The 27,653-nt window shown below is 37.8% G+C and overlaps 8 protein-coding genes across 9 annotated transcripts; 4 read left to right on the top strand and 4 right to left on the bottom strand.

Annotated features, from left to right (window-relative positions):
* Positions 1–4,313: 4,313 nt before the first annotated feature.
* On the bottom strand, positions 4,314–5,482 carry Emc7 (ER membrane protein complex subunit 7). Its single transcript, XM_076893636.1, has 4 exons — positions 5,250–5,482; positions 4,799–5,057; positions 4,641–4,715; positions 4,314–4,506 (listed from the first exon to the last, which is right to left on the bottom strand). The coding sequence occupies exons 1-4, from the start codon at positions 5,456–5,458 to the stop codon at positions 4,378–4,380; spliced, it is 672 nt and encodes a 223-aa protein (XP_076749751.1). The 5' UTR covers positions 5,459–5,482; the 3' UTR covers positions 4,314–4,377.
* Positions 5,483–5,598: 116 nt separating this feature from the next.
* On the top strand, positions 5,599–14,447 carry LOC143422728 (uncharacterized). The gene is made up of 5 exons (XM_076893606.1): positions 5,599–5,755; positions 6,092–6,333; positions 6,413–6,790; positions 6,871–7,065; positions 14,027–14,447. The coding sequence occupies exons 1-5, from the start codon at positions 5,715–5,717 to the stop codon at positions 14,149–14,151; spliced, it is 981 nt and encodes a 326-aa protein (XP_076749721.1). The 5' UTR covers positions 5,599–5,714; the 3' UTR covers positions 14,152–14,447.
* On the bottom strand, positions 7,157–8,493 carry LOC143422737 (uncharacterized). Its single transcript, XM_076893624.1, has 3 exons — positions 8,232–8,493; positions 7,790–8,022; positions 7,157–7,711 (listed from the first exon to the last, which is right to left on the bottom strand). Exons 1-3 carry the CDS (start codon positions 8,450–8,452, stop codon positions 7,545–7,547), a joined length of 621 nt encoding a protein of 206 aa, XP_076749739.1. The 5' UTR covers positions 8,453–8,493; the 3' UTR covers positions 7,157–7,544.
* A 181-nt stretch (positions 14,448–14,628) lies between the features above and the next one.
* LOC143422810 (radial spoke head 1 homolog) lies at positions 14,629–17,258 on the top strand. Its single transcript, XM_076893738.1, has 6 exons — positions 14,629–14,785; positions 15,042–15,268; positions 15,391–15,631; positions 15,692–15,799; positions 15,862–16,077; positions 16,510–17,258. Exons 1-6 carry the CDS (start codon positions 14,726–14,728, stop codon positions 16,648–16,650), a joined length of 993 nt encoding a protein of 330 aa, XP_076749853.1. The 5' UTR covers positions 14,629–14,725; the 3' UTR covers positions 16,651–17,258.
* A 1,991-nt stretch (positions 17,259–19,249) lies between these two features.
* LOC143422929 (uncharacterized) lies at positions 19,250–20,428 on the bottom strand. Its single transcript, XM_076893910.1, has 4 exons — positions 20,197–20,428; positions 19,978–20,088; positions 19,637–19,900; positions 19,250–19,546 (listed from the first exon to the last, which is right to left on the bottom strand). Exons 1-4 carry the CDS (start codon positions 20,426–20,428, stop codon positions 19,350–19,352), a joined length of 804 nt encoding a protein of 267 aa, XP_076750025.1. The 3' UTR covers positions 19,250–19,349.
* Positions 20,429–21,429: 1,001 nt separating this feature from the next.
* Positions 21,430–22,767, top strand: LOC143422911 (uncharacterized). The gene is made up of 4 exons (XM_076893889.1): positions 21,430–21,864; positions 21,955–22,095; positions 22,184–22,324; positions 22,480–22,767. Exons 1-4 carry the CDS (start codon positions 21,796–21,798, stop codon positions 22,624–22,626), a joined length of 498 nt encoding a protein of 165 aa, XP_076750004.1. The 5' UTR covers positions 21,430–21,795; the 3' UTR covers positions 22,627–22,767.
* Positions 22,768–23,123: 356 nt separating this feature from the next.
* LOC143422963 (uncharacterized) lies at positions 23,124–24,204 on the bottom strand. Its single transcript, XM_076893962.1, has 6 exons — positions 24,032–24,204; positions 23,709–23,767; positions 23,567–23,636; positions 23,318–23,470; positions 23,183–23,248; positions 23,124–23,140 (listed from the first exon to the last, which is right to left on the bottom strand). Coding segments are annotated over exons 1-6 (420 nt in total). The 5' UTR covers positions 24,102–24,204; the 3' UTR covers positions 23,124–23,138.
* Positions 24,205–24,623: 419 nt separating this feature from the next.
* Tank (EI24 domain-containing protein tank) lies at positions 24,624–26,875 on the top strand. 2 transcript variants are annotated; one of them, XM_076893609.1, is made up of 7 exons: positions 24,624–24,925; positions 25,061–25,136; positions 25,396–25,574; positions 25,663–25,918; positions 26,011–26,354; positions 26,427–26,501; positions 26,577–26,875. In XM_076893609.1, exons 2-7 carry the CDS (start codon positions 25,122–25,124, stop codon positions 26,662–26,664), a joined length of 957 nt encoding a protein of 318 aa, XP_076749724.1. In that variant the 5' UTR covers positions 24,624–24,925; positions 25,061–25,121; the 3' UTR covers positions 26,665–26,875. The 2 variants fall into 2 exon arrangements, with proteins under 2 accessions (XP_076749724.1, XP_076749723.1); XM_076893608.1 differs by having other exon boundaries at positions 24,624–25,136.
* Positions 26,876–27,653: the final 778 nt, after the last annotated feature.

Below are 27,653 nucleotides of genomic sequence, written 5' to 3'. Positions count from 1 at the left end.
CTCTTCTTCTTCTTCTTCTTCGAGCCGAGAGACTCGGTTGCCGAACGTCCGACGACATATCCTTCCTGATTCCCCAGAGCCAGAGCAGATACCATGTTCCTATTGTCACACTAGTCTTAAAAACGCGTTCGAGGGGACCACGGAGCACGGTCAGCCCGGCTCCTGCGTTATGGTCGCCCCTTTCGGAACTATTTCCCAGCGACACGTGCTTCCCCGTGTGGCAGGCACGATGGGACCGTAACGACGGACACGGCGCCTAGACTGAGCCGCTGGGCCGCAAGACACGTGGCGCCGCGACGTCCCGGGACCCTCCATACTCTTGACCGTCCATGCGCGACAGTGATGGTCACCTCACTTTTAGGATTATCCTACGTTATTATTATTAGAGAAATGTGAAGTCCGCGCGAGGTGTACCGCGTGATCGAGAACTGTCTCTTCTGCTTTCTTACTCGGTTCTGAAATTTCATTCGCCTCCTTGCCGCGGAAATTACGAAATTACGATCGAACGACGACCGCGTGTCTCTCGAGAACGCGATTGGATCGACGATAACCTGGAGAAATGTTTCATTCGATCTTTAGTAGTCAAGATATTCGAGGTATAACACGGTTGCGCGAAACACCTCGCGCGGGAAGATATAAATATATACATAAAGAAAGAAGATGAGATATATATATATATAAATATAAATATAAATATATAAATATATAAATATGAAATATTCTATTGGTGCGAAGGGGTATGAGTGCGCGAGTTGTATACACGTGCGAGTACATGCGTCGCTTTCTTTTCTTTTTCAAAGGAAGGTCGTTTTTAGGAAGTTCGAAGCGGGCCCGGCAGCGCCCTCGCTGTGATATGAGAGGAGCAGCCTGCAATCATTTAAACCAATGTACTTATACTTTGTATCATAGTATTATTGTATTATTTACACACTCGATGTACAGCACGCACCCCGTCAACACGTGTCCCGTCGTTCTTTTCTACGGAATGATAGCCGACGTCGATTTCTGTTCCCCCCCAAAAAAACAACCCATCGAGCTTGCCGTCGTCTTCTTCTTCCTCCTCTTCGATCGAGCCTCATCGAACTGCCGTTCAGTCGAACTTCGATTCCTTCCCAGATGGACACAGTGTATCGTTATACTTAGCCTCATCGACGTTGTATCATCGGATGTATCCAACCAAGTATATTTGTACAGAAAACAAGACAGACGGTTCTTCTTTCTCTTGCTCGTGGTACGTTTCTTTAAATCGCGGATCAGTTCGTTTACGTTTCTCTGCTCGAGCTTCAACCGTAGCTTCCGACCTACGACGATCCGGAAAATATGCCAAACGAGAAAATTACTCGACGCTAGAGGAGCGCAGGACAATAATTTTTACCCAAATTTGTTTCTTACATTCGATCGTGGAACGCAATATTTTTCTACGCTAGTGTCCCGTGCGTCGTCGACGTTGCCACGCGTTCGTGGCACCAAAATGGCTGAAGTTACGTTGTCGGCACGAACGATAGAGATTCGAATCAAAAAAGCAATCACGAGTGATTTCAATTATCCCCATTCGATGTACGTTAAATCGCTGTCGTGCGTAAAAGAGAGAGAGAGAAAAAAAAAGAGAGAAATCCGCGCGTTCAAACTTTTTCGAGGTCGCGATCGCGAAGGCGCCGCGCATCGCGGACCCGTCGCGATCGATCGCTCGCTCGAAAGGTAATTTACTCGTGTATAATGGCTTCCCTATATGTTCTCACGTTTAACCATGAAAATGCGAATAAGTAAGGAAAGAAAAAGAAAAAAAGAAAAACAACAAAAAAAAGTCGTAATCATAGACGAGGTACGATACGCGTGTAAAAATGTGTACAAAGTAACGATAATACTGCGTACGGTCTGTCCAGTAAGCACTTCACGTAAATTATCTGATTTTTAACTAGCCTAGAGGTAACTTATTAAGAGCTCCCCGTCAATTCGAGGACTCTGATGCGAGGTGAAGAGAAAAAGAGAAACAAAAAAAAAATATATATATATATATACATAGAAGTCACTAGTATTTCCGGTTTGATGGTCTAACCATCGATCAGAAATTATTGAAAACGGCTAAATCGCGCGCATCGAACGTGTCAGATCAAAAGTTGCCTATCTTTCAACGAAGAGATAAAGAACGCTTTCGTTTCGAAGCATATCGATGGGAATAGAGAAACGGACAATTTTCAGAGGTCGTTTCCGGAAGCCAAGGCGAGACGAGAACGCGAAGAAGAACGGAATTGCGTTCTGTGCATCGTTCTTTTGATAAGAAACGACAATTTCGAATAACCTGTCCTGAATCATTCGGTAATATAATACAATAAAACGCATTTTGACACAACGGTGGACCACGGAACACAATTCTGACACTATTCATTCTCGTCTCGCCTCAGCTTCCGGAACTTCCTCCACCCGCGCTCGTTAAGCGTTAACTTGGATACAAATTAGCAAAACGTAACGACTGCAATTGTTTGTCGAGTAAATTCGAAGACGAAACTGTTCGATATAATTTATGATTCTGTCCAGAGAAGTGTGAAGAAAAAAAAAAGCGAAAATAGTAGCAAAATCGAAATTGCAAGTACATTGAAAGCTGAGAGAGAGAGAGAGAGAGAGAGAGAGAGAGAGAAAGGAAAGAGCGTTAGGAGGTAAATCAAAAGACTCCCTCGAGGGTGACTGTCGTATACATATATATATATACAATACTGTTGTAAATAACGAACACACGTGATAATTAATATAGAGACGAATGAAATCGAGTTAGAGGTGTTGATGTAAATCGTTAGTGTGCTATCAAAAATGTTTGGTATCGTTAAGGGGGGCGTTTAGAGACGTACGAAAAGGAAGCAACTGTTCTCGCGTGGTTTGCGCGACGCCGTTTTTAATTAAGGAACAGACGAAACAAAAAATGATGGGAAAGGGGACACGGAAAGGCCGGCAGCTATTTCCCCGATTGCAAGTCCTGTGAAGTTGTCCAAAACAAAGTATTGCTTGTACGATCTTAGGTTTTCTGTACATATTGTATAATCCATGTATAAACACGACTCTGCTAGTTACGAAACCTGTCTCATTGTAGTTAAATTACGTTACGAATCATTATATCTATATCACTTCAACAATAAACAATTATTATGAGAATCAGTTGCGTTCACCGTATCTATTTTCGCTTCGATCTTGCTGATAAGTTAACCAGCAGCTAATCCATCTTTTTTGCTCTTAAAAAGAAAAAAACAAAACGCATCAAACAAAGGAGTTTTAAAAAAGATTCTCTCTAGATTCATCTCAAAGCCTTGTAACACTTTACGAACGTTAAAAATCATTACTGAACTATCGGAGAATTGTTAGAAACTTGATTAGTACAGTTTAATGTATTCGTATGCAGCATTTACTCTAATAAATACGAAAAGTTAATAAGATGCAATCAAAATTCGCGCAAATTAAATTTTAAAAACAATCAATTTCGACTGGTGCCTCCATCTCTTCGAAAAGTGCTCAAACTGGTCGCTCAGCGTTATCGACAGCGAAGTGAACTACTCTGATAGTGGCGCCATCTCTTCGACAAATGTTGAAACTAATCGACAACTAGTTTCAGAACTTTCCTAAGAGATGGCGCTAGTAGTTCTTGAGAGGTTCACTTCGCTGTCGATAACGCTGAGCGACCAGTTTGAGCACTTTTCGAAGAGATGGCGTTACTGATCCAAATAGGTAAATTTTCAAGATTTCAAGCGCCAATTTTAAATCTATCATTAACTGAATACTCGAATGCTTTTCATTATCGCAATTACTTAACCGTTTCATTATTCTGTTATAATTGTCATGATATAAACGCAACTTTAGAATATTTTATTTATTTTTTAAACTACAAATATGTCTTAACAGATATTCATCGCTACAGTTTCGAATTATATTACATTTGTGTGTTATATGCTGTGTTCTTACTTCGTAGACGTTTCTAAACACATATGCCTGAAGTAAAATAATCACAGACACGTGTACTCCGTTTATTTGTGAATAATGTGTAAAATTATAGATTAGTATCTTCTGTACAATGCATTGAAAGTTTATCTATTAATGTTTAGCAAACTGTACTTTATATTTTACTTTTTTTTTCATTTCATTCAAGTTTACTGGTTTTTACAATAGCAATCAATAAGTATTCCAATCGCATAACTTAATAATTACATTGTGTAGCCTGATAATCGTTTGTTTATACAGTTATGCAGTAAAATGATATTACTTGGAAAATGTGAGACAAGGTCATGTGAAAATCGGGAGACTGATAGGAAAAGGGGTTCGACATTTCTCCCCAAAATGCGATTAAAAACCGAGAAACTAGAGTAAAAGTGCGCACACATCCTAAAGACACTTCGATCATTGCCTCTTTTTCGCAGCTTTTACTGCCTTGGATTTCTGTTTCTCTCCGCCGGACAAGAACGCGGTTATTACTTCCGACATTTCTGGCATATTGTAATTAGTGAAATTATTTAATTGTTCCATTTCCTAAAAGTTGAAAGCATGGAAAAAAATGCTATAATTATAAATTTGCAATTTTATAAAAAGATTATACCTTTCATCTAGTTTTTGATATCGCACACGGTAATTCTACAGGTACATCATTTAAATTATCTACTAACCTTCCTAGTTTCAGGATCGTTCATAATTTTTGGTATAATCATGATTAACAACAATGGTAGTATCATCATCAAGACCTGGACGACGAAAGTAACCAAAAAGCGGAAAATGATGTTATTTCTTGAAATAGACAAGAATATAAGAAGAATCAAGTCCTTACCATTGGATTAAATAAAAAGTCTGTTACCCTCCACTGTTCTCTAACTTGAAAGTATCTGAACGGTGTGAGCGGTCTCATCTTTAACGGATACGGAACTTGTATCACTTGAGACGTTTGAATTAAATTAACCTTCCTTGCCCTGAACTTCCCTTTCGAGTTAATTTCTACTCTCACTGGTTCGTACACGCAGTTTGGATTTACAACCTCGATCACATACGATCCCGATGGTACATTTGAAATAATAAACGTTCCGTCCTCCCTAAAATTATTAAATACACAGTGTACAGTATTCGTATAAGTATTGAATACACAAATACTACCAGAAATTCTAACCTAACCTACGTGAAATTTAGAAACGATTGTTTCACATACTTTTCACGTTCGACGTGAAAATTTCTCACGCTCTGTATACATATAACTCGACGATACGATGTATTTCACGCAATTTTACCTTAAAAAGCCGTAATGTTCCCCACCGTTGGCCATGACGTGGGTCATCAATTGCCATCCGTTTGATGCTCCGCTTTCCCACGGGAACACTTTCCCCTCGATTACATACAAATCCGTCGACACGTCCTCCTCATTTTCGGCAATCACATACTTACTCGACGTGTTGACAATTACAAAAAGTAGTAAAACAGCAGTTTTGTACATGATCATGTTTAATCTGCACTGACAATACAACACCTGTATGAAGTTAGGCTTACGCTCTCCAAGTGCTGCCAAGGTGACGAATTTTCTGCTCGATGAGAATTGAACGTTGGTAGCGCCGAATTTTTCGACGATGTTCAGAGTATAGGTTATGTGGATGCGTGCAACAATTCGCAGTTATCTACGGCGATATATTATTTATTAATTCTGACGTGTATAGGTATTTAAATTATTGAGGAAATTAAGAAACAATAAGAATATCAAAATGGATGATAAACTACGTCAAATGGAAGATGAAATGAACAGGTATGAAATATTTATAAACATATACGCGTACGTGATCTTGTTAACCTATACGTACCGCTCCACCAGTTCATCGGCTTTTGTTTCTACTACCGTATACAGATTTGATGAACGCACAATTTTTGTATATTTTTTTAAATGTATAACTAACTAACTACGTTATTTACATTCTGAGAGAGTCCTGTCGTTTATAATTTACACAGTAAGTTGTGCTAAGCGACTCGTTTTTTATAAAGCGAATAAATTAATTACAAGTTTAGAGGCAGGTATGATCAATGTCTGAGCACGATTCAGACTGCAAGTGATTTTGATTAATCGTAAATTCAAACTAAATTTTAGATTCGAAGCTGAAATTGGCGGTCAATTGGTTACGCCAATGGTAAGGCCAGTAATCGGTGCAAATACATATAATCAGGTAGCTAGACAATTAGAGCAGCACGAACTTCCAACGCCGGTTGTCGCTGCCGCTGCGGCTAGTTTAGCTTTCCCTCCGATGATCGGATTTCCACCTCCACCGCCACCACCGCCGCCGCCACCTCCACCTCCCCCAATGCTAATTCCACAACAAGTAGCAAGACAAGGTAAATATTTATAGAACATTATATACCAGTAATATTAACACCATAGGAATGTTAATTAATCGATTATTATTTAACGCAGGTACGGTTCCTTCTATTACAACATATTCGTCACCTGCACAGATAAGTAATCCATATTTACCAAATATGGTGGACCCGTGTTTAAGCGCTACTCCGAAAACCTACGAATCTACATCAGCGCCAATGATTCATCCAGAAATTATTGAACAGATTATCAATACAAAGATCCCAGAAGATGACAACAAAAAGAAACCCAAGGTAAAAGGTGTTAGCACAGCGGCAGAGTTAGCTATTAGCCAAGGGAAAGCAAGTTCCATCATGGCTAACGCTAGCGCAGAAGAGACTCATCCGAAGGGTAAGGGGAAGAAGAATAAGAAAATTGTACGAATGGCTGGTGGCCAAATATGGGAAGATCCTTCTTTATTAGAATGGGACGAAGGTTAATAACTGATTTATATTGTTCGTCAATTTTATTTTCGTTTATATATATTTTACAATCTCTTTTTTTTCATGTTATAGACGATTTCAGAATATTCTGCGGGGATTTAGGGAACGACGTCACAGATGAGATGCTAGTAAGGGTCTTTGGTAAATATCCGAGCTTTCAGAAAGCAAAGGTTGTTAGGGACAAGAGAACGAACAAGACAAAAGGATTTGGGTTCGTGTCTTTCAAGGATCCACAGGATTTTATCAAAGCAATGAAAGAAATGAACGGTAAGTGAGCCAACAAATATTCTTATTACAATAACTTGGAGAAACTGTTTTGTTTCAAATTCAGAAACAAAATTATATACTATAAGAAAAATTCGTGGTTTGGCATACTTAATTTATATAAGAAAAAGAATAAATTATAAATTTGTATATAACGAGGTAGTATGCGATTGAACTTCAAAGCAGTAGCAGCGGTTTCTTAAGTAAAACTATTGTTGCTAACATAATTCAGATAGACTAGAATAAAAATTGTGAAAGAATATTCAAAGGATATGTACAGACAGCCAATGAATAAATCAACGAAATTATTGTCGCATTATCCGCGGCGAGTATTTGTAAAAAGGATTTTCATGTAGAGGATGTAACCATAGCGCCATTGTGCCAAGATATGGCATCTGTTTAAAGCTATAACTAAACGTCTCTACGGTTGGTTGCGTACACCAAAATTATGAGATCAATATTCCGTTTATACCGTTACATTCTCATTTACCAAACGGACCCCATCCATACGATATAAACAGCTGTGGTATTATCGAGTATTGTCTTCTTGGTTGCATAGAATTTCCATTGCGTAACATGATACGAGAATTAGAATGCGTTACGGTCGGCGTTGAACTTTCAATTTTTCCTACTTGTTGCTGAGCGGTACCTAAATATAACACGTAGCATGTACCTGTGTAGTTTACGTGACAATATACTATCGTACTCGTGTTAAACATTTGCTTACTGGCATGGTTTCCACGAGAGCCAGGCGGATTCATATAAAGTACGGAGAAGGGCATACCACCAGCACCTCTAGTACGTGACGTAACAGCATCCTTCTTCGACAGCCTATTTCCAATTTGCTTAGTGACCAACGACGACTGATAAATCTTTCGATTTACCAGTCGAGGATTCTCATTCCAGGTTTCTATCACCGTAGTCGGATCCATGCTCGACGCTTCCCGTCGAACGTCTACCCTACAAAATCATAACACAACAACTTGAGCATATTATTTCTCACCGTTATACGGAACAACACCAAACGAGCGATGGGTAGGGATCGTGAGATGATCTTGAATCGAATTTCGTACACGAATTCTGCTAAGTACAATCAATGGGGGTCGCACAGAACTTAAGCTTGGCTTATAAAATCGAAGAGCACACTGAAATTGCGATAAAATAAATACTTCGACACGGGAAGGTCTTCTGCGATAGCGGAAACATCTTCGTGAACTTCTTGCACCGGCAACCATTCCCAACAGCGTCCGTTCGAAGAGCACGCGGATGTGACCATAGCATCCAAAACGTTCTGCTCCAGCGAGTTCCTCAGGTCAAGCAGCGGCACTGCTTGGCACATCGTCCACAGCGTGTTCAACGCGATGACAAACATCGTAGTCGGAAACAACATTCTCTTTTGCTTTCCTGGTTTCGTATCTCTTACTCGTTCGATATCTTCCTCGTGTTCATTCAACGTTTCCTCTGCCGTGAAGCGTTGATTCGTAGATTTAGATACAGCGGACGTGTCGTTTCGTTTAGCGAACACTGAAACGATAAAACACTCGATCACGGGACCGTGTTAAACAATACAGCCTAGTAAAAATTGCAATCGAAACGCGAGTAACGCTACCACCGCACGATCGAACATCGCGACGATCGCTGTTTTAAGCGGGTCGCAAATTTCCGAATTTGATGGCAGTTAGGAGTGCTGTTTACGTTTCCAAGAAGTTTCTGCAATGGTTTAGTACTATTTATAACGCACTCTTGTTAAATTTAGTGCGTAAAGTAAAAATAAAAGGGAATAGTTTTTATGTATTTCCGTGAGTATTAATGGAGCAGAGATCTGACGTTCTTACTCGTAAAACATTCGTTGGTTTCCAGAACGCGCACTGTGGTGTATATTACTGCAATTGAGCACGATCTGAATTTTTTTCTGAGTCAGTAGTAATTCGAGAACAGTTATGTAAACTAGCCATAGAGACAGCACTTCCTACGCTAATTTTTCATTTATGCAACTCGAACGAATATCGATGGAAAACTAATCAAACCGTAAAATATATTTTTCACCATAAACTATTTAAATTCGAATCGCGATTATTACACTTCTCGATTGCAGCAATGCGATAAATGGTCAACACACGGCGATACGAACATTTTCCTTATGACGATTTAGCTTTTCCTGTAAATAGAGTTACGACAGAGATATAACTTACAGCACAAAACGCAGCCAAGAGATATTCATACGAATACATCCTGTACTGTGAAAAATTTTAAATCGCAATGAGATAACGACGGAAATAATTCTCGAATGAATCATGATTGAAAGGTGAAGAAAAGAAAAAAAAAGTGAAGATCGGTCGAACGCGTACCACTTACCAATCTGACACGACCGTCTGTTCGTTCAGTCGTACGTTCGGTTTCTCGGTTCGAAGAAATTCGTCGTTAATTCTTCTAACTGGTCTGACCGTTTCTCGTTCGAGTTTGGCGCGCGAATACGGAGCCGCTTGGACATCCGTTACCCGTCGGGGTGACAGCGACGGAGTGCGTCGCGACGTCCTCCGTCCCGGTACTCATTCAACAACCCCTACCAGGATCCTCCTATCCCGTAACCCCTCCACCTGTCCACCAAACAGCCAATCGCGATTGTTGTGTTCGATGAACTACCGGTCGTACTTGGCGGTTCTTCCCGCCGTCATCGAGATCGTCACCACGTTTTCCAGCTTCTTCCCAGTGGTAATCGTCATCGTCGAGCTTTTCATCTCCCGCCAGTTCTCTCTCCAGGTCTCTCACTCTCACTCGAGGCTCTTACACATTTCTTTCGTCATCGATGCATCCTCTTCGATAGTCTCTCTCTAGTTATTTTTAGAGATTTCTTTTAGTCCTCTCTTCTATTTATAAAATCACAAAGTGTGTTCTTCCTTTCGTACTCTTTTCTGTCTTTTATTTTCGACGTCCGGTTTTTATAGTTTTCTTTTTATAATATTGTTGCACTTTCGAATCTTTTGATGTATTTTTAATCCGCCTCGTTATTGCTGGCCCTTATCTTTTTTTTTTCTCTCTATTTATAGCATCCCATCTTCATCTTTGACTCATTCGCGATTTTCTAATCGTTCTTACTAACCTCCCCTCCTCCTACAATAAAATGTTTGCATCACGTATATGAATTACATTTCAGCTCTTTTCGATAAATGTCATTTTCCTTATCTTTTCACCTTCTTTTTTTTGTTTCCCTCCCCTTTTCTGCTAGATACTTTTATTCAGTTTGCCGACTCTCCTACGATCCTTTCATCCTTTTCTCAATTTCCACACTCGTCTCTTCCTACTCCTTTCTCCGTTCCAACTCCTGAACTTTCTTTGCTCTACCCGATGCTTGGCATTCTTTCGATAATCCCTCTTTCACCTCTTCGTCCCCTGTTTCGCACGCTCGGATGAATCAGAATCATACACGTTCTGCTGCCGTGTCCACGCGATTAATCGCGCAGTGGGTGTGAAATAGCGCGCATATTTCTATTGATATATTTATTTCGCGACGAGGCACACGACTCGATTGCAAACTAAACATATTGTCTCTACGCAGAGGCGATCGTAAATTGCGTCAAAGTAACTTCTCAAAAGTAGACGACGCAAACTTCGGACCATCAAGCTATTTATTGGTCCGAGTAACGAGTTCGTTCTATTTATTCTTTTTTTTGTGAGACTTTCTAATTTCTTCGATTAACGAAAGGTAAACTTCAGTTATCACTGGATTGGTTTCTCTTGAATTTTATTGTATCCGTACAATTTGTACGTTGTGAATTTCCACTAGATTTTCTCCATCTTCTGAACTCGTCGCCGCTAAATTCCTTCCAGCGTCCCAAAATTGTGGGTTCGTTAGTCACGTTCTCAGTACACGGATCACAAATCTCATTTTCGTTTTTCCCACTCGCTGCCGGATAAAATGTTGTCCGGTGATGAAATATGAATATTATGGTCACTTATATTCAGACGGATCCCACCGGTTGAAACTGAAATTAGAACCGGCCGATACCACATGCAAAAGTAGCCTTTAAACAGCTGTGACTTGATTTCTTTACAGCGGCTGTTTCGTGGTATTATCCCCAAAAATTGTAACAGACTGGGAGAATTATTATATTTAGAACCGTAACGCTTGTTGCATGTTCGATAAAGCGGGCAATATCATTCTATAATTATTACGTTTATTCTAACGGTCACTGTTACAATATTTTTGTTAGTTTAATCGTACGCAGCTACGTCAATCGCTGATATCAAGCCGGAGCGTCATTTTCTGTGACGCAAAAATTTTTTTCCCTGGGTACACGATCGATTTTTCATACGATTCGTTAAAATTTGAATTTATGAACCATTGGAATTGCTTTTCCGATATGTTCTTCCCGGCTCTGTTCGCGTATGTCCCCGTATTAATTTCACCAATTTTTACTCCTCGTAAAATGCACGCCATTTCGCGGAAATATTTGTACATTTGCCGCATCGAGCATATTAATTCAAGTGCTATTCCATTTTTCTCGGTACATGTATCCTTTTTTTTAATACTCAAACTAATCGTTGCAATCCAATAATAACTTTAAAAGATGTACTGTTAATGAGAATCGAGATTATTCGAGTTACATCGTCGATGTAAGGCTGTTGTTACGTAATCGGTACACTGGAGGTCCTGAAGTCGGTTCTTGTTTGCTATGCAACCATGTCTGATTTATTTCTTTTTTTTATTTTTGTAATTGTTATACATATATACACGTATTACGCATACAATAGAAACGCAACGAAGTCTGCTCGGTCTTTTTTACGTGACAATAAATAGGAATCGATTCCAGAACCTCGCTACTTATCAGCCACGTAACTAGTCCCGCTTGGCCATCGCGGTTTCGATAAATTCTAATTAATACATTTTCTCAGTACACATTCGTACATCAAATATTTCTCACGTATCGTTAAGTGAAACACGAGAAGAGAAGAGAGAAACTCTGTTAATCTGGTCCCGAAATGTCACCAGTTCGCAATTAGTAACAAAATATTAATTACCTAAACAATATTGACTTTTCCTGGTCGGATAGAAATGGGAACTCTAATTATTTTGAACGGTGTACATTTTGGCCCAGGAGTACAGTGTTTGCGCGAACATCTGGGTGGATAAGGTTGATTATTGTTTACACGGTTGTCTGTTGATCGAGAAATCGATCATTGTGATCGCGAGCAATTAGTGTAAGAAGTTCTTCGGTGTTAGATTTGGTATACGCAGTGTTCTCCATAAAGTTTCTCATCTTTTTAATGACTATGTTCATTATAGAAACCTTAAGCGTGCGAAGTCGAAGAGAAACGTTTGAAGAAATCGGTACAAAGAAGAATTTATTCCTTTGGGGATAATTATCTGTCGTTTTCTGAGAATTTGTGAGGAAAACGTACCCGCTGGTTGTGTTAAAATAGGACACTCTGTACGTAATGCCGGTGGCAAGTGGTAGGTCGGGGATTTAATCAGACACAGCAAGTAGTTTAAACGCGCGTATGAGCTAACATTTATCCACCGCGCTACCACGTTATTCAATGTCCGATACGAACGTGGAAACGGTTAAGTCGCAGAAATGACGAACACTTGAACGGATATACGAGCGACTGTTTGAGGTACCTGGTGACTGGATTTTTACCAGTATCCCAGGTGTAACCTTGCGATCGCTTTGACTAAGATTACACATCTGATCGGTGACTTAACCGTCGTTGCATTTTCAGAGATTCCTCCCGAAAACTCATTCGTTCTGTGATAATAAATATTCGAGTATTTAGATAAGATTATTCATCATTCATTTGCGACGATAGAAGAAGAAAATCTTTTAAGAGATCGGCTCTTGAGAAATTATAATTGTTCTCGCAATTTCATATTCATTTGTTGTATAGGAATTGCGGGGCGCAAACGGTATAATACAGTTTAAGAGGCTTAGTTAATAATAGCAATTTGCTAATTTCCATAGGTATTAAACCGAAGTGTTTTAAACCTGGCATCTTTCTTGAAACAAGTGCTTAGGATTGCGACGCGATGTGCGTATAATTGGAAAATGTAACGTTTCCAGGATAAATGAAAAAATTCTTCTGTTATCCGAACGCAGGCTCGAGACGGACAGTCGAGTTTTTATTAGAATTAAGAACGGGGTCGCCGACAAGGCGAAATTTATTCAAGTAGTTCAGAGCAATTGCTATCGATTCGTGCATTAAGACGCAAAATAATTTTTTGCTGTTTTCCATCGGCCCTTTAAACCTTTCCGTCTGTTTGTACGGTTTCCAAGAAGCGGAGCGTCGAAAGGAAAACTCTGAAATTTAGCACAATTCCATAGATCGTATCGCAAAGTGATTTCTATCAATCGTGGAGCGGTCTAACGTTTATCTTCGATATTACGCTTTAAAACTCAAATATTTTAAATCTCTTAAATCTCTCTCAAGACCACTTATGGTACACCTCGCCACGTGAGTTAAATCGATAGTAAGAGATGAGAGGGGGTGTTTAAGCGAACGAGAAAGCGTTTGAAATTCGGAGAAACTGTCTCAAAGAAAGCACGCGTGGGCGTGATTAGTTCATCGATAAAACAATGACACTTTAATTAATTTTATATCACCTCTTCTATCACGTGTATTACGTACTGATTACGAGGTAATGAATATATAGAAAATGGTGCGCGAAGGAAATATCCTGCAGGAGGTAACAACTTCCAAACAGATAGGAAGGTTCCACAGGCGAGAGGAGAAAATGTTGGAAGATGGATGTTCGGGAAAGTTGTCGTCGTATATTAATGAAAATATTCGATCGGAGAGGGAACTTCGCCGCTTTCGAATATTTTTTTATATCTATAGTAACTTTGTCTATTTTTAGTTACCTCCAGGGTTGATGTAACTTCTTAATCAGAGAAAAGGAAAAGGAGGAGGCAGTGTCTTTGTGGCGTAAGAATAACTTCAATATAACGAAATTACTGTTTTCTTCCAGGTCGATACGTAGGCTCACGACCCATAAAGCTACGGAAGAGCTCTTGGAAGCAACGAAATTTGGAGTCGGTGCGGAAAAAAGAGAAAGAAAAGCAGACGTTGATTGGCTTGTTGACCGGCCGGTGACGTGACGAGAAACACCCTTTGTCCTTTCTTTCACATTCATACTTTCTCATCCGATTCTGTGCTTTCGCGAGAGTATTGGTTTTGTTCCAAACGTCAAGTCTCTATGCGTAAAGTATATTACTGCCGCGAGCCGGTGGCAGCTGATCGACTTGTTTTATAAAAATTTCAATTTACAGAAGTAGAAAACATCCGTAGTCGAGCGTTATTACATCTTGGACTACTACCACCGATTAAGTGTTATGTAAAATGTGAAATTATGTGCAAGCGAATGAAAATAAACCCTTAAGACCATTCAATTTCCCGTGCACCGTTTAATTGATACGTCTGTTTATGTATCTCTGCGCTCTTTCCAAGTTCTTTCGACACCTGTAAATAAAACTGCTCTGATAATAAATCGATTTACCCGTCGTACGGCGTTACGTGCGTTCATTTCGCCCGAATAAACCAAATTTCTACAAGATAAAAGAATCGCAGTAGTAGCGAAACAAAAACCAACCGGAGGATTTCTGTTCTATATTTTATACGAGCGTTGCGACAGCAATTTGCAAAATTAAGTCCAGGTATAAAGGATAATATGTCGCAATACCCTGAGATTACTGGCGAAAGAGGAGAAGAGGAAGTAAATCCACTAGGGGTTTGTGCTCTTTTTTCTTTCCTTCTCGTTCTACAAAACGATTGTAGTGCTCCGTTTGGAGTCCCGTTTGCGACCCGTTAACCTAAAGAACTTTTTCCTCCCACGATTCGTGTGCATGCGATTTTTAGTCACCCATGTAAACTCCGTGTGACCAACACTGAAACGCAAAGGAAATTCGCGACGAAGAGATGGGGAAAAATTCCTTGCAACAACTCGAGAGACAATCCTCAGAAGATTTCGCGTGGTTTAATTACAGTTGTACGAAGGTGAACGAAACGAGAAAGGCGATAGGCACGGACGCGGGAAAGCTTTGCTTCCGAACGGCGATATGTACGTCGGCCGATATTGCAAGGGGTTCAGGCACGGTCGAGGGTTGTACGTGTTCAAAATCGGGGCTCGTTACGACGGCGAATGGAGGCAAGGTGTTAAATACGGCCAAGGAACCTTTTGGTACCCCGACGGGACGCGATACGAGGGTAAGAAGCGACGAGATGATCCTAGAAATCATTGGATGAGATCGCGAGACTTGGAATGATCGTGAATAATTTCGAGATTATTCTTGAAAGAAGAGAAACAAGTTTTTCGATGCACTGTGCGCAGATAAGCGCGTGTTTCACAGGCGAGTGGAAACGCGACATGAAATACGGTTTCGGAGTGTATTATTACGCAAACGGCGATATGTACGAGGGTTCCTGGAGGAAGAGCCTCCGACACGGCATGGGATCCTATCTGTACGCTGACACGAACACAAAATTTATGGGCACGTGGATCAAAGATCGTATGCAAGGGCCTGGGCAGTTGATACATCCCCGGCATCGATTTCATGGACATTGGGAACTGAATTTGGTAGGTTTTAAGTTGTTCTTGGTTTTAAAGGTGGTTACCAGTTTCGATATAATGTTATAGCCTTATGGTCGTGGATGTTTCACCTTCGAGAACACCTGCATGCAACATGGACACTACGTGCACCTGAAAGATCCCGATTACGATGAGACTAAAGAAGAACCTGTCGAAGTGAGCAATTACACGAGCTCTGGAGGTGTATAAAAGTTTGGTCAATTTTAATTTGAATGCAGGGAATGGAAGGTACTGAACCTGCGGGAGCAGAACCGGAAACCGGCACACAAGACGAACCAGAAAATCTAGAGAACACAGGAAACGAACTTGAAAAACCGGTACCGTTTGAGTCGCCACCCCTAAAGAGAGGCGTTATTGCGTTATGGCGTGCACGTTGCATTACCCCGTACAATCCTGATTTATTACCACCTGAACCAGTACCTCTGCAAGAAGAGGTAAGAACCTGTAAAATGGACGTAATCAGCGATATACGAAATTGATTGAAGTCGATGGTAACGACTTAAAAAAAATATGCGTCTGAAATAAATATTGGAAAGCTATCCGACGATATCCGGTTCTCCCGTCTAACGGATTTGCTTGGAAGCGTTTCCGGAAAACGGAAGTAGACGAGGTGAACAGTCTAAATTATTTAGTTTGCTTGTGGTTCAATAAATGCTTCCGGTCGCTTCAATTTCTACCCCGGACAGACGTTCCGTCGTGTATCCATTAATAAAATTACGATATCCGCATCTCCTCTACTTTTACGTGATGCAATAATTCTGTAAACAATCGAATTATTCAACGCCTTATTAAACTTATGGTGTTTTAAGGGATAGAGATTTTCGAGATAGAAACTTCTTTTCAAAGTACCTTCGATTTACTTTTAGGTGTCCTTAGACTCTCTGCTGGATAAATGTTCGGAGGAGTTGATAGCGGTACCGGAACAATACTTGAAGTACGAAGGCGAATACGAGGGTGAAGGCTATTACGAAGATAATGATTATCCTAAGCCATACGTTGAAAATTAAGTGTGAAATAAAGACGTAATCTGTTTTTGATGAATTCGGGAAACGACCTAATAAGAATTGGTTGTTAATCATACAGTTTTTAAGGAGGGATCAGAAAAATTCATTGAAACATTGCTTAGAGGCAAAAGTGAAAATATATAAAAATAATTACAATACAATATCATGTTATACATACTCGATTACATAGTACACGTGGCCAGGCAAAAAGGCAGTATGTTTTTAAGCAGTTTATTTAGGAAATTATAATAACAAATGTGCGTTACGTGCCTATGCTATCGGACAATGTAGGGAACGTATTTTACAGGCACGCGTAGGTCTCGTTCGATAATTGCATTCGTCAAAGTGTTCAAAGAGTGTATGCGTATGTATAATATCAAGTATGTACGAGTATTACATTGAATACCAGCAACAAGTAGAACGCGGGGTACGTGTTCATGTATTAACTAATCATACGCTCGAGTTAAAGATAATTGCAGTCTATTCAGTTTTACTTGAACGATCAACTTTTTGCGATTCTTTTTATGGTCGCAAAGAGATTTCACGTGTCCTCTAGATTCTCAAAAGCGCAAGCTCGTTCGTATCATCCGTTGATTTATACATATATATATGTATATAATATTATATATAATATTAACCAAAAATAAATAAATATATATATATTTATTTATCTATTTTTGATTAATATAAATACACTTACAATTAATGCCAGAGGAGAGCTAAAACACAATTATGAATGAAATCGTTCCTCTCCCCGAATAATTTAGATGATTCTAATGAAAAATAGGAAGAACACATTTTGTTTCAAGTTAAGAGGCACAATAGTACAAAATATCAACAAAGAACTCGCTGCTAAGGGAAGTCTTGTATCTCGGATTTTAAAAAACTTCTAAATGACTGATCACTCGAAAGGAAATAGAAGAAACAAGGCAAGAAATGAAGGTACACGAAACGAAAGGTGAATAGCTCTTACAAGCTGTGGAAATGACACTAGCAAATAACGTTAAAAGGAGTTCGAAAACTGAAAAGGAAAGTAACAGATGAAAGTAGCGATGATAGACAATTTCCGTGGACAAAAATTCTGTAAAATATGATGATCTAGCACCATTTGAGAGATTAGAAGCTCTTTCATTATATATATATATATGTAGTTAAAAATAGTTAATATTTAAAAAGATTAGAGAGAGAGAGAGAGAAGAAAACGTTAGAGGATATTGTAAATTATTAAATATCGTTTGTTAATATACTTTTTTTTATTCCTTTTTTCTTTTATGGCGTGCAAGCGTGTTGTATTTCGAAAGAATGTCTGTCGACGGAAATACGTATATATATATATATATATATATTTATATGTGTATACAGAGATGGTTCTGAAGTATATTTACAATATCATGTCGAATTGGACTTAAATAGGAAGACAAAAAACGTTGCCTTGAAAAGTATAGATAAAGAAGTTGTACGAAAGTGGAAGAAACGTTGTTACATTTAATAAAATGTCAAGAAATAGACTTTTCCGATCAAAGTTTCTCCATCCTCCACTACTTCAACCTAAACACCAATCATAGATCTCCAGCGATCTCTTAAAAATTGTTCTTTCTAACGATACTAATAAATACTGACATTCGAACAGTTTCGAAATACTAAAAGGAGCGTGTGTTTAATATACATATGTATACCATTTTTTTTCTTTTTTTTAATATATACATATATGGTTTACCCCTTAGTTTTCAAACGAGTCTTTATAAAACGGTTATTCGACTACATTGACATAAAGGCTCAATGGAGGTCGAAAGGTCTTAAAAGGACGGAGGAGAGGGCAACGGAATAAAAAACGTGTTTTGCGAAGAATCGCAGTCTTTCAACAATAAGCTATTTATACAAGTGAGCGTAACCGTTTTCACTTGTAGAAGAACTGTCGAACAGCTGCCGTGTTTGTTTCTTTGTTCTTTTTAATTAAACGCTGCGACACTCTAGCGTTGCTTAGTGCGTTGACGACGGTAAAATTTCCCTTATACATTTTATCACAGTGTTCGATGACACTCTCGTGTTAGAATATTTTTCCTTTTTTTTTTTTTTATGACACGTCCTGAGATTCTACTCAAGTAAAGAATATTTGTATGAACCGAGTGTAGACGCGTGCGATCGATACTTCGATAGCAAAATACTTGGCGGTCTACGGCTCTGCAATTTCTTGGCACAATATCAAAAGAATTCGCGATTATTGCGAAATATCCACAGCCCTGAATTAATTAAAGCATTAACAATCATATTTCTTTCCCTTTTCCCGTTTATCTTCACGTGTGAATCAATTCTGAGAGCTCGATCAATTATGCTATGATTCTACGAGACGAATCACAACGAAATTCGCTTTAATTATCGAAAGGTTGAAACACAATCGAGTGTATGCATGAGAAATTAAAAGACGCTGCTACGAACGATTGCAAGCATCAAATTATGAAACTCGAGCGCATTTTAAGTGCGTTTAAAAGTGCAAATGATACGTTCGTAGATTGTTGTTTTATCAAGCATTTGCATCTCAGGTACGTAAAGCGTGGACGAATTTTTGTGCCCTGTTGTGACGTGATTTCTATATCCACAAAGAGTTTTGTTCTTTTCGTTTCGCAACACTCGTCGTATTGTTCCCAAAATAATAGATCTTTAAACGACTGCCTTTTTTCTCTTTAGAGCGAGATCGTAGTGTTTCACATTAGATCGGGCGGTGGTCTTTGAAATGCGATGCTTGCTACTGAAATACTGCAGAAACCCGCGGTTATGACACCCAGAAATATGTAAACAGATGTTATTAACCAGAAGGCGAATAAATATAATGTTTTGTTGCAATATTTTCCAAGAGCTGGGTCGTAATTTGGTTCGTATTCCTTGTATACCCACATTGAGCCTGTAGAAAAGACGTAGATAGCGAAAAAATTAGAGGTATCTAATAAACAATGTGATTTCCTAATATTAAAATACCGATCGTACTACCGACCTATGATAAACCAACCAAGCATGAAACAATTAATTAATGTTTGCGTAGGTGACTGTCGTATTCTTTCTTCGTCTCGTTCTTCTTGACGTTGACGCACTCTCGCAGACAAATGTAACAACTGCTTAAAGACACCAAAACCACCACCCACTAATAAATAAACAGGAATATATTCTCCTTGCGGGCAATCATAAAGATAAAGTCCTCCAATGACCATCATACATATGGGAACTACTATTGTTACTCCTAAGATGATGGTGCATCCAACTGTGAACATCAAAGTATAAAATTAGTAACTCTTTATACGACGTGCACGTGAAACAGTAATTAACAATTTTGCTTACTAGTGCCTAAAAGTAAGACGATAATATTTTTCAAAAAATCAAATACTCCTTTCGAAACTTTATGCGCTTCCCTCATACGACCGAACAATGAATCGTAGGATGGAGGAGGGGCTAAAAAAAAAAGGAAAAAATAGTTACTTCTTTGATACGCCGAAATACTAGAAGAGTATAATGGGCAACCGAGTTGCCTGTGAACCAAGTCTAAAAAGTATTATTTACCGTTAGGATCTATAGCTTCCTCGTACGAAGGTGGTGCTCCACGATCGTTTGTCAACGTAGACGGATGTCCCAAAGGTAAATTAATATTATGATACGATGGCGGTGGAGTGTAACAAGTCGATGCTATCTCGGTGCCAGGATTTACGCTCTCGCTCGTACTGATGATACTACTTTGATTTATTTGATTTAACGGCATCTCTTCGCGTATGTTTGTCGCTTGAAGCCAATGCATAGGGCTAGCATTAAAGATTATTTGACGGTTCGCCGTTGCCGTCACTGACAACGACAAGCATGTACTTTTATAACCTAAAAATAGCTCCAGCTATTTCAGTGGTTTTTATGCGTTGCTCGAATGTCGCATAACGTCAAAATATGGCACGATTGTTTGAGAATAATGTAAGTCGTCTAATTAGCACGGCTTAATGTAATACACTTTCGATCGTATCGAGATTGTTGACACAAGCGTATGAAAATAAACAGACTCAAGTACGATGGTGCGTTCTTGGGAATTTATCGTTACAACAATTCGTTTGGGTTCATCGGACGCTTGGAAGGTGAAATTTATGCAACGTTCTGTTTCATTTATAAAGAAAAAATATATATATACTTCGGCGTATGCACAAACTGTCACACCCCCGCTTCACAGAGAGAGAGAATACAAAACAATCGTGTCGCTTAATGTCGGCGTCTACATTTGATTATGCCTACTTTCGCTCAAGCGAATCACCGTTCAGTCGTTGCACCACGCTAACATGCGACATTTCTTAGAATTTTTATAGCACAACAGGATTCATTTCGAAGACACCGTCGATTTAGGAAACTTACATTTGCGCCATAACAAACCATGTGCAGCATGCGCAAGGTATAAATTAGACCGTACCGAATACTGTACACGTTCGATTCGAATCGAATTCTAATCGATCCTCTATCGAGATATCAATTTTTCAAATACGAAATTATTCGATATCTACTTTGCTGGAATCTTTAAAAGACTTTCACGTTGCGCATGGTAAATCTGACGACAATAATGAAATTTATTAAAAGACAGGATTCTCTTCTTTGATATAATATTAAAAGCAGATGTTATTTTTTTTAGCGGATTCGATCTAATAATAATCCAATGATCATTACTTCCTATTATCATTTGTCATTGAATCTAACTGGAAGTTCCATTCGTTATCTAATTCTAGATTAGGGAAATAAGACATTAACAAGCCAGACGTAACATCCTACTGATCCTTGTTGATAAACTCGTTAAATAACGAGCAAGTAAATTGATGCTTGATATCTTGTTTCTTTTCATTCTCTATCGTATCATGGACAATTTCTCGCGTGCATTCAGATACTATTTCCTAGAGTTCCTAGTTTAATAAATGACAAAAGTCACGCGACTTGTTTTATTCAACAAATAACATTAAAGGGAAAAAAAGACAAATACGTAATTGTTCGTGACTTATAGTCTTGAAGCAACCAATCGTAGAAAAATAAAATGCGCGCAAGATCTCGCAGACGCTTTAAATACGAACGATATCCTAACTGGAGAGCATTGAAGTTTCGTTAACAATTGCCTGAACAGATTTCTGTCGCAAAACCGTCGTCATGCACTCATCAGCTTCAAAACTTTTATTGATATTTGTTTTATGCGTTGGTTGGTGGTCGTGCGCCAAGGTAAGAGTTTCAATCTTTAAATACGGTTTTTCGTTCGGAATTAGCGGGTATAGTAGAACATTGAAATAAGTTTCTTTTACACTTTTACAGGGTGACAATACAGTTACAATAAACAGCTTTAGCGGCGACGTTCCAGTGAACGAAGTGATCGAATCACTCGATTATGGTTTGGCAAATAATCTGGTTGATGCAACGATTAATGTTAAAAAAAATTGCCCAGATGTGATCGAGGTACTAATTTAAATACTTCAGATAAATTGTATAGTTAGTTACAATTAAATATTAAATCTGTATTCTGATTATACTGGTTCCATTTTAGCTTGAGATAAGAGTTTTCCAAGGCGACGACATGGTCAACCAAGTTAAACAAAAGTACGATAAACCAGTAAGGAATTTGGAAGATTTATGTTCAGCGGTTGATACTACGGATCCTGAAGAGGATTCATGTACCTTAGGACTGGTAAAAATTTTAATCATTCGTGAATTAAACTATCCTCTTACTTTCGATGCATCCTTTTCTCATTTATCGTGGCTGACGAAGACTAATTAATTATACTGCAAAATTTTCGCAACAATTTCCGTGTATAGCATTTATATGTAAATTTTATCGTTTAGGGTGAACAAGTTGTCAAAGAATGTAACATAGCAAAATTGTTCAACGATATGTCGGCTGGAGATTATAGAACTGAAGTTGATATAACCGAAGGTATCGAAAAAATTGCTACACTTGTGGTGGAAGTAACTGTGGAGGAAGGTGAATAATTAAATATTTGAATATTTTCATAATCATTACTCGATATATTTTGAAGCTTATATTCGTAACCGGCAATTATGTGTGTTTGATTGTTGTTTCCTTATTCTTAAATTAATATTTTAAATAATAAAAGAATATTAGCATACAGATACTTGAATACCATATTTTCCCATCATTCCTTTTACTAAATTACAGTTTTCTTGTGCATTACTATACTTAAATTAGAAGAACATTCTTCGTTATACATATATATATATTCAATTAATATCATCTTCCACTGGACATGTTTCAAAAATATCAGCAAATTGTTTCGTCTTCAAAAATGAAAGATAGTAACAAAGTAAAAAATGAAGATACAAAAGAAGTATGCTAACTCTACTTATGTTCTCAAGTTTCGTTCGATCCAATGTACTTTTTTCTTTTGTGAATTTTGAATAAAATTTCTCTCTTCGCGAATTGCCAAGTACTTTCTACTACACAATAATTGAAAATGGTATTACTCAAATGTAATAAATAACATTTCTAATCTATGTATCAGAATTGTATTATTTTCAAGTAAAATACAGCAACTTACTTTGATATCGACAGTCTTTTTCATACTTAACGTACTTGATGAATTGATACTGTTTTCTATAGGAAAATGAACCAAGATAAATCTCATCATCAATAATAGCAAAGATATCAATTGCTCAAGCTTACGTATAAATTTGTAGCTCGGTTTTATGTTATTTCTTGGAATCATTACTTTCTGTAATTTTATTGGCACACATTTTATTTTCTTCACATTTCTAGTGCCAATTTCTACTGGTTGATTGACTAATATTTTTTTTTCCTGTGAACTTTCATTGAGTTCTGAAAACACAAATAATAAAAGGAACTATTTATGGACTTTGATACACAAAACTATTAAATTTGCTGCAAATCATTCAAAAAGAAAATTTCAAATACCTTTTAACGGGTAACAAACATTTTGTCTGATACTCTTACCGAACAAACCTACATTCGTTACATCTGAGTCCTTTAAATCACAAATTTATCACGTTAGTCAACATAATAATTAACATTATGTTTAATAAGAGCAGAAATTTACCAAACGAGGCGGTATCCAACTATAATCTCTGCCACCGCGTAATCGTACTTTCGAGTTTGCTTGAACAAAATAAGAAAGAGAGAGAGTTAATAACTTTTCATAATATTTAGAAAACAAAACATTGAAGTCAATGTTTATGTAACGTTTCAAGAGGAGATAACCAAGCTTCTCCTTTACAGTTGGCTGAGCCACTTGAACTACATAAATATTAAAAATTAAATCACATACGAACATACAACACGATTTAAATATGTAGCATAAATATTCATTTAGAATTTAAAATTAAAACCAAATTTAAAGTACACTTTAAGGTTAAGTTTTACTTCGAGTTACACAGGTTACTTCATTATTATCGCGTGATTTACAAACTCCACTTTTTAAACAAGTTCTCATATTTTACAGTGTGCTTCGCGCTTTCTTCGAATCCTAAAATATATCTACGATCAATGTCAATAATTAATATCAATTAATACTGTAAATTATTAAAATATTATTTTTCTCGCCCGTGGCGCCATCTCTGTGAAAAGTGCTCAAACTGGTCGCATAGCGTTATCGACAGCGAAGTGAACTACTCAAGAACTACTGGCGCCATCTCTTAGGAAAGTTCTGAAACTATTCGTCGATTAGTTTCAACAATTGTCGAAGAGATGGCGCCACTATCAGAGTAGTTCACTTCGCTGTCGATAACGCTGAGCGACCAGTTTGAGCACTTTTCGCAGAGATGGTGCCACGGGTAAAATAATGAGTGCCACGGTTGAATGTGTTGCGTCGAATGCGTGTGAGCTCTCGCGACCGCGGGTTTCGTTCTTGCTGTATATCTTTTTCTAAATAACTTTAGAACACGCTGCTCTTGTTTGAGAGAGATTTCTTAGGAGTCTAAAATAGCTATTAATTTATTCGTGCGTATAAATGAATAGATCCCTATCCTGCTTCGCATTCTTTAATGCTTTAACCACCTACCAATGGAGGATTCATTAAATAAAACCGAGGATTCACTTCTCTGGTGACCTTTATACCTATTAACATAATATCGACCTTTGCCTGCGATGAAAGCCAATCAGCTGACACATTTTTGCAAAAATGTTTTGTAAACCAGGTTCACGAAACGTTGCTACGATAGTTTCGTTAATTTAGTTCGGCAGAGTCGCATATTTATACGCTTACGAGGAGATCCCTATCGCCAGCCAGATATCATTATCAATACTGAATGACAATATGTACGTGTTTCAAATGTCGTATAGTTTATCTACTTCGATGTGATAAATATTCCTCTCGTATTCGCTTTTTTAGTGCGCTTTTTTATTTCTCATGACATTGACAGCTATGTTACTTCGAAAATATTTCTTTGGCAGATTGTTCGACGTATTCGGTATATAGGTTAATTCTGTTCTATTCTGGATATCATCTTGAAATATGGATAACGTAACAGTGAGTAATGAATTTTCGTCCTCGCACCGTTGCACGACTATACTAATTTACCATTATTTATTTCCCCTCTTCGTTATCGCTTATATTTGTTGTACATATTTCTCGTGAAGTTTGCACGCTGCATACTTTCAATTCATTTACTATGTTGTTCTCCTTTCGTGTTCATAAAGGAAGAATATTTAGTAATTTGGATATCGTTAAGGCTTAAGAATAATTATTACGTAACAGCTTATCCATATAGATTATGTTACAACTATAGGGAATAATACGCGCAGTATACAGAGGTTTTGTGGATAGCTTAAGGGGAGCTGTTGTTCTGTTTTATATGGACAAACGTATAAATGAAAAGTTGTGTAAGCAATCCTTGCTTAAGAGTGAAACGTGTGGAAAAGATGCAACAGCTACTCCTCATCCACCAAAATATTTCAATCACTTAAGGTATACGTGAATTATATAAATTTACATTAATACCTGACTAATTCCTGACTTAGCATTGTTAACGAAATTCTTATATTTTTTTTTTTAGAGAATCCAAAGTCTTGAAAAGGACAATTCAATGTTGCGCATTGAACGGCGGTGTATTTTGGATTAGTATATTGATATTTGAATGCGGTTTACTTCCATTTCTCAAGTACTTATTGACCATTGTATTTGGTCATTCGCCGGGCATGGGTATGACTGTGTGGTCTTGGATGAAACCATTTTTATCACTGACATTTGGCACTGTATGGGTACTACCACTATTTGTGCTCAGTAGGATAGTCAACAATTTATGGTTTCAGGTATGAGTTATTTGATCTCAGAACAAAGAAGTTTCGGCCATTAACCATTTCTGGTGGTTAATATCACATGCTATATATTTGTAACCATGCAGGACATAGCGGAGAGTGCTTATAGGTATAGACAAGGAAGGCCGTTACTTTTGTCCAGTGTGAGCAAGCTTGTAGCGGACACGATATTCAGTTTATTGGTACAAGCATTGTTTTTGTGTCAAGGGATGTTGGTGTCCAGAATTCCATTACCTCTTGTAGGTGACACCCTTGCCCTTATACATATGTGCCTTTTATACGCTCTCTATGCATTTGAATACAAGTGGTTCAATATGGGCTGGGAGCTACATAGACGGTTAAGTTTTATTGAAAGTAATTGGCCATATTTCGTGGGTTTTGGTCTACCGTTAGCGGTACTTACCCAACTGCCTAGTTCGTATGTAATAAGGTAATCGATTGTTTTTCTGATTTCCTGCGATTTCCTCAATACCTGATTATGATTGAATCGTCGTTATTTCAGTGGCTGTGTTTTTTCTATATTGTTCCCATTATTTATTGTAAGCGGAAACGAAGCTGAACCCGTAACCGGAGTATGGTACGTTTGATCTACTATATCCTATGCGAGCACGTTAATTGATTCAATTAGGCGATAATTTGTTTATTCTTTCAGTGATTGTCCATTAAAATTGTTTTCACCGGTGATCGCTATCGCGAATACAGTTTTCAACAAAACGATTCGTCCCGCGAATAGGCGGTGACAGGGAAGAGCAATTCAATGAACAAATTCGTTTGAAGTAATGAATATGTAGCAATAAACTGCTTTTTTTCAGGTTTTTACATAATTTTTATTACTTTTTAATAGGCACACCCGATTAATTGATATTTTAACGTGAACTCTTATCTTGACAGTGATTAACAGTAAGATGTTGATTTTATGAGTAAAATGTAAGACACAACTTACCTACTAATATTATTTCACACATTGTGAATGTAAATATGGAGAAATGAATAGCGAGTCATATTTGTGAATGCATTATACCGAGCAAGATTTTATTCAAAACACATGCCCATTATGTTTTGAATAATAAAGTTTATAACTTGACACTTAAAAAGTCAGTACAGACGTCCCTTGCTATACTATGCGAGATTAAAGCAGCGCTCGAAGTTTTATACATTTTTATTATTAATATTAAAATGTGGGAGAAAAATGATATACTTCGATAAAATGATCGCATAAAATTCCTAACGTTTTTTATAAATTAGTGGGATTATTGCCTAAAAATTTGCAGAGCTGAAATACATATAAAATTTTTTTGTTAACTTAACATATGATTTACCTAGTGATAACCTAGTAATATATACATATATATGTATATGTATGACATATCATTTAAATGCGTGTATGTTTTGTAATTCACTAGACTATATATTGCATATAGTATTTTTATTATGAAAAGAAATCGTCATCTTTTATTAGTGCAAAGTCTCCAGTTTCATTTCACAGCAGCTAGTTAATTTTAAGACTCTTAAATTGTAATATGTGATAGTAATGTTTATTGTGACATATTCACAACTAAAATGAGAATGTCGATTTATTTAACTATATCAATAGAATAGAGAAGGATATCCTTACAAACTAAATACAAATTGTGTATTCAAGAGCACGCGCGCGAGAGAGAGAGAGAGAGAGAGAGAGAGAGAGAGAGAGAGAGAGTGAGAGATTGGCATTTACACGTAAAATTTATTT

The sequence above is a fragment of the Xylocopa sonorina genome, chromosome 4 (genome assembly GCF_050948175.1).
Source record: "Xylocopa sonorina isolate GNS202 chromosome 4, iyXylSono1_principal, whole genome shotgun sequence".
NCBI lineage: Eukaryota > Metazoa > Arthropoda > Insecta > Hymenoptera > Apidae > Xylocopa > Xylocopa sonorina.
The sequence above is the reverse complement of the archived record's forward strand: the minus strand, read 5'-3'. Positions and strand labels throughout refer to the sequence as shown.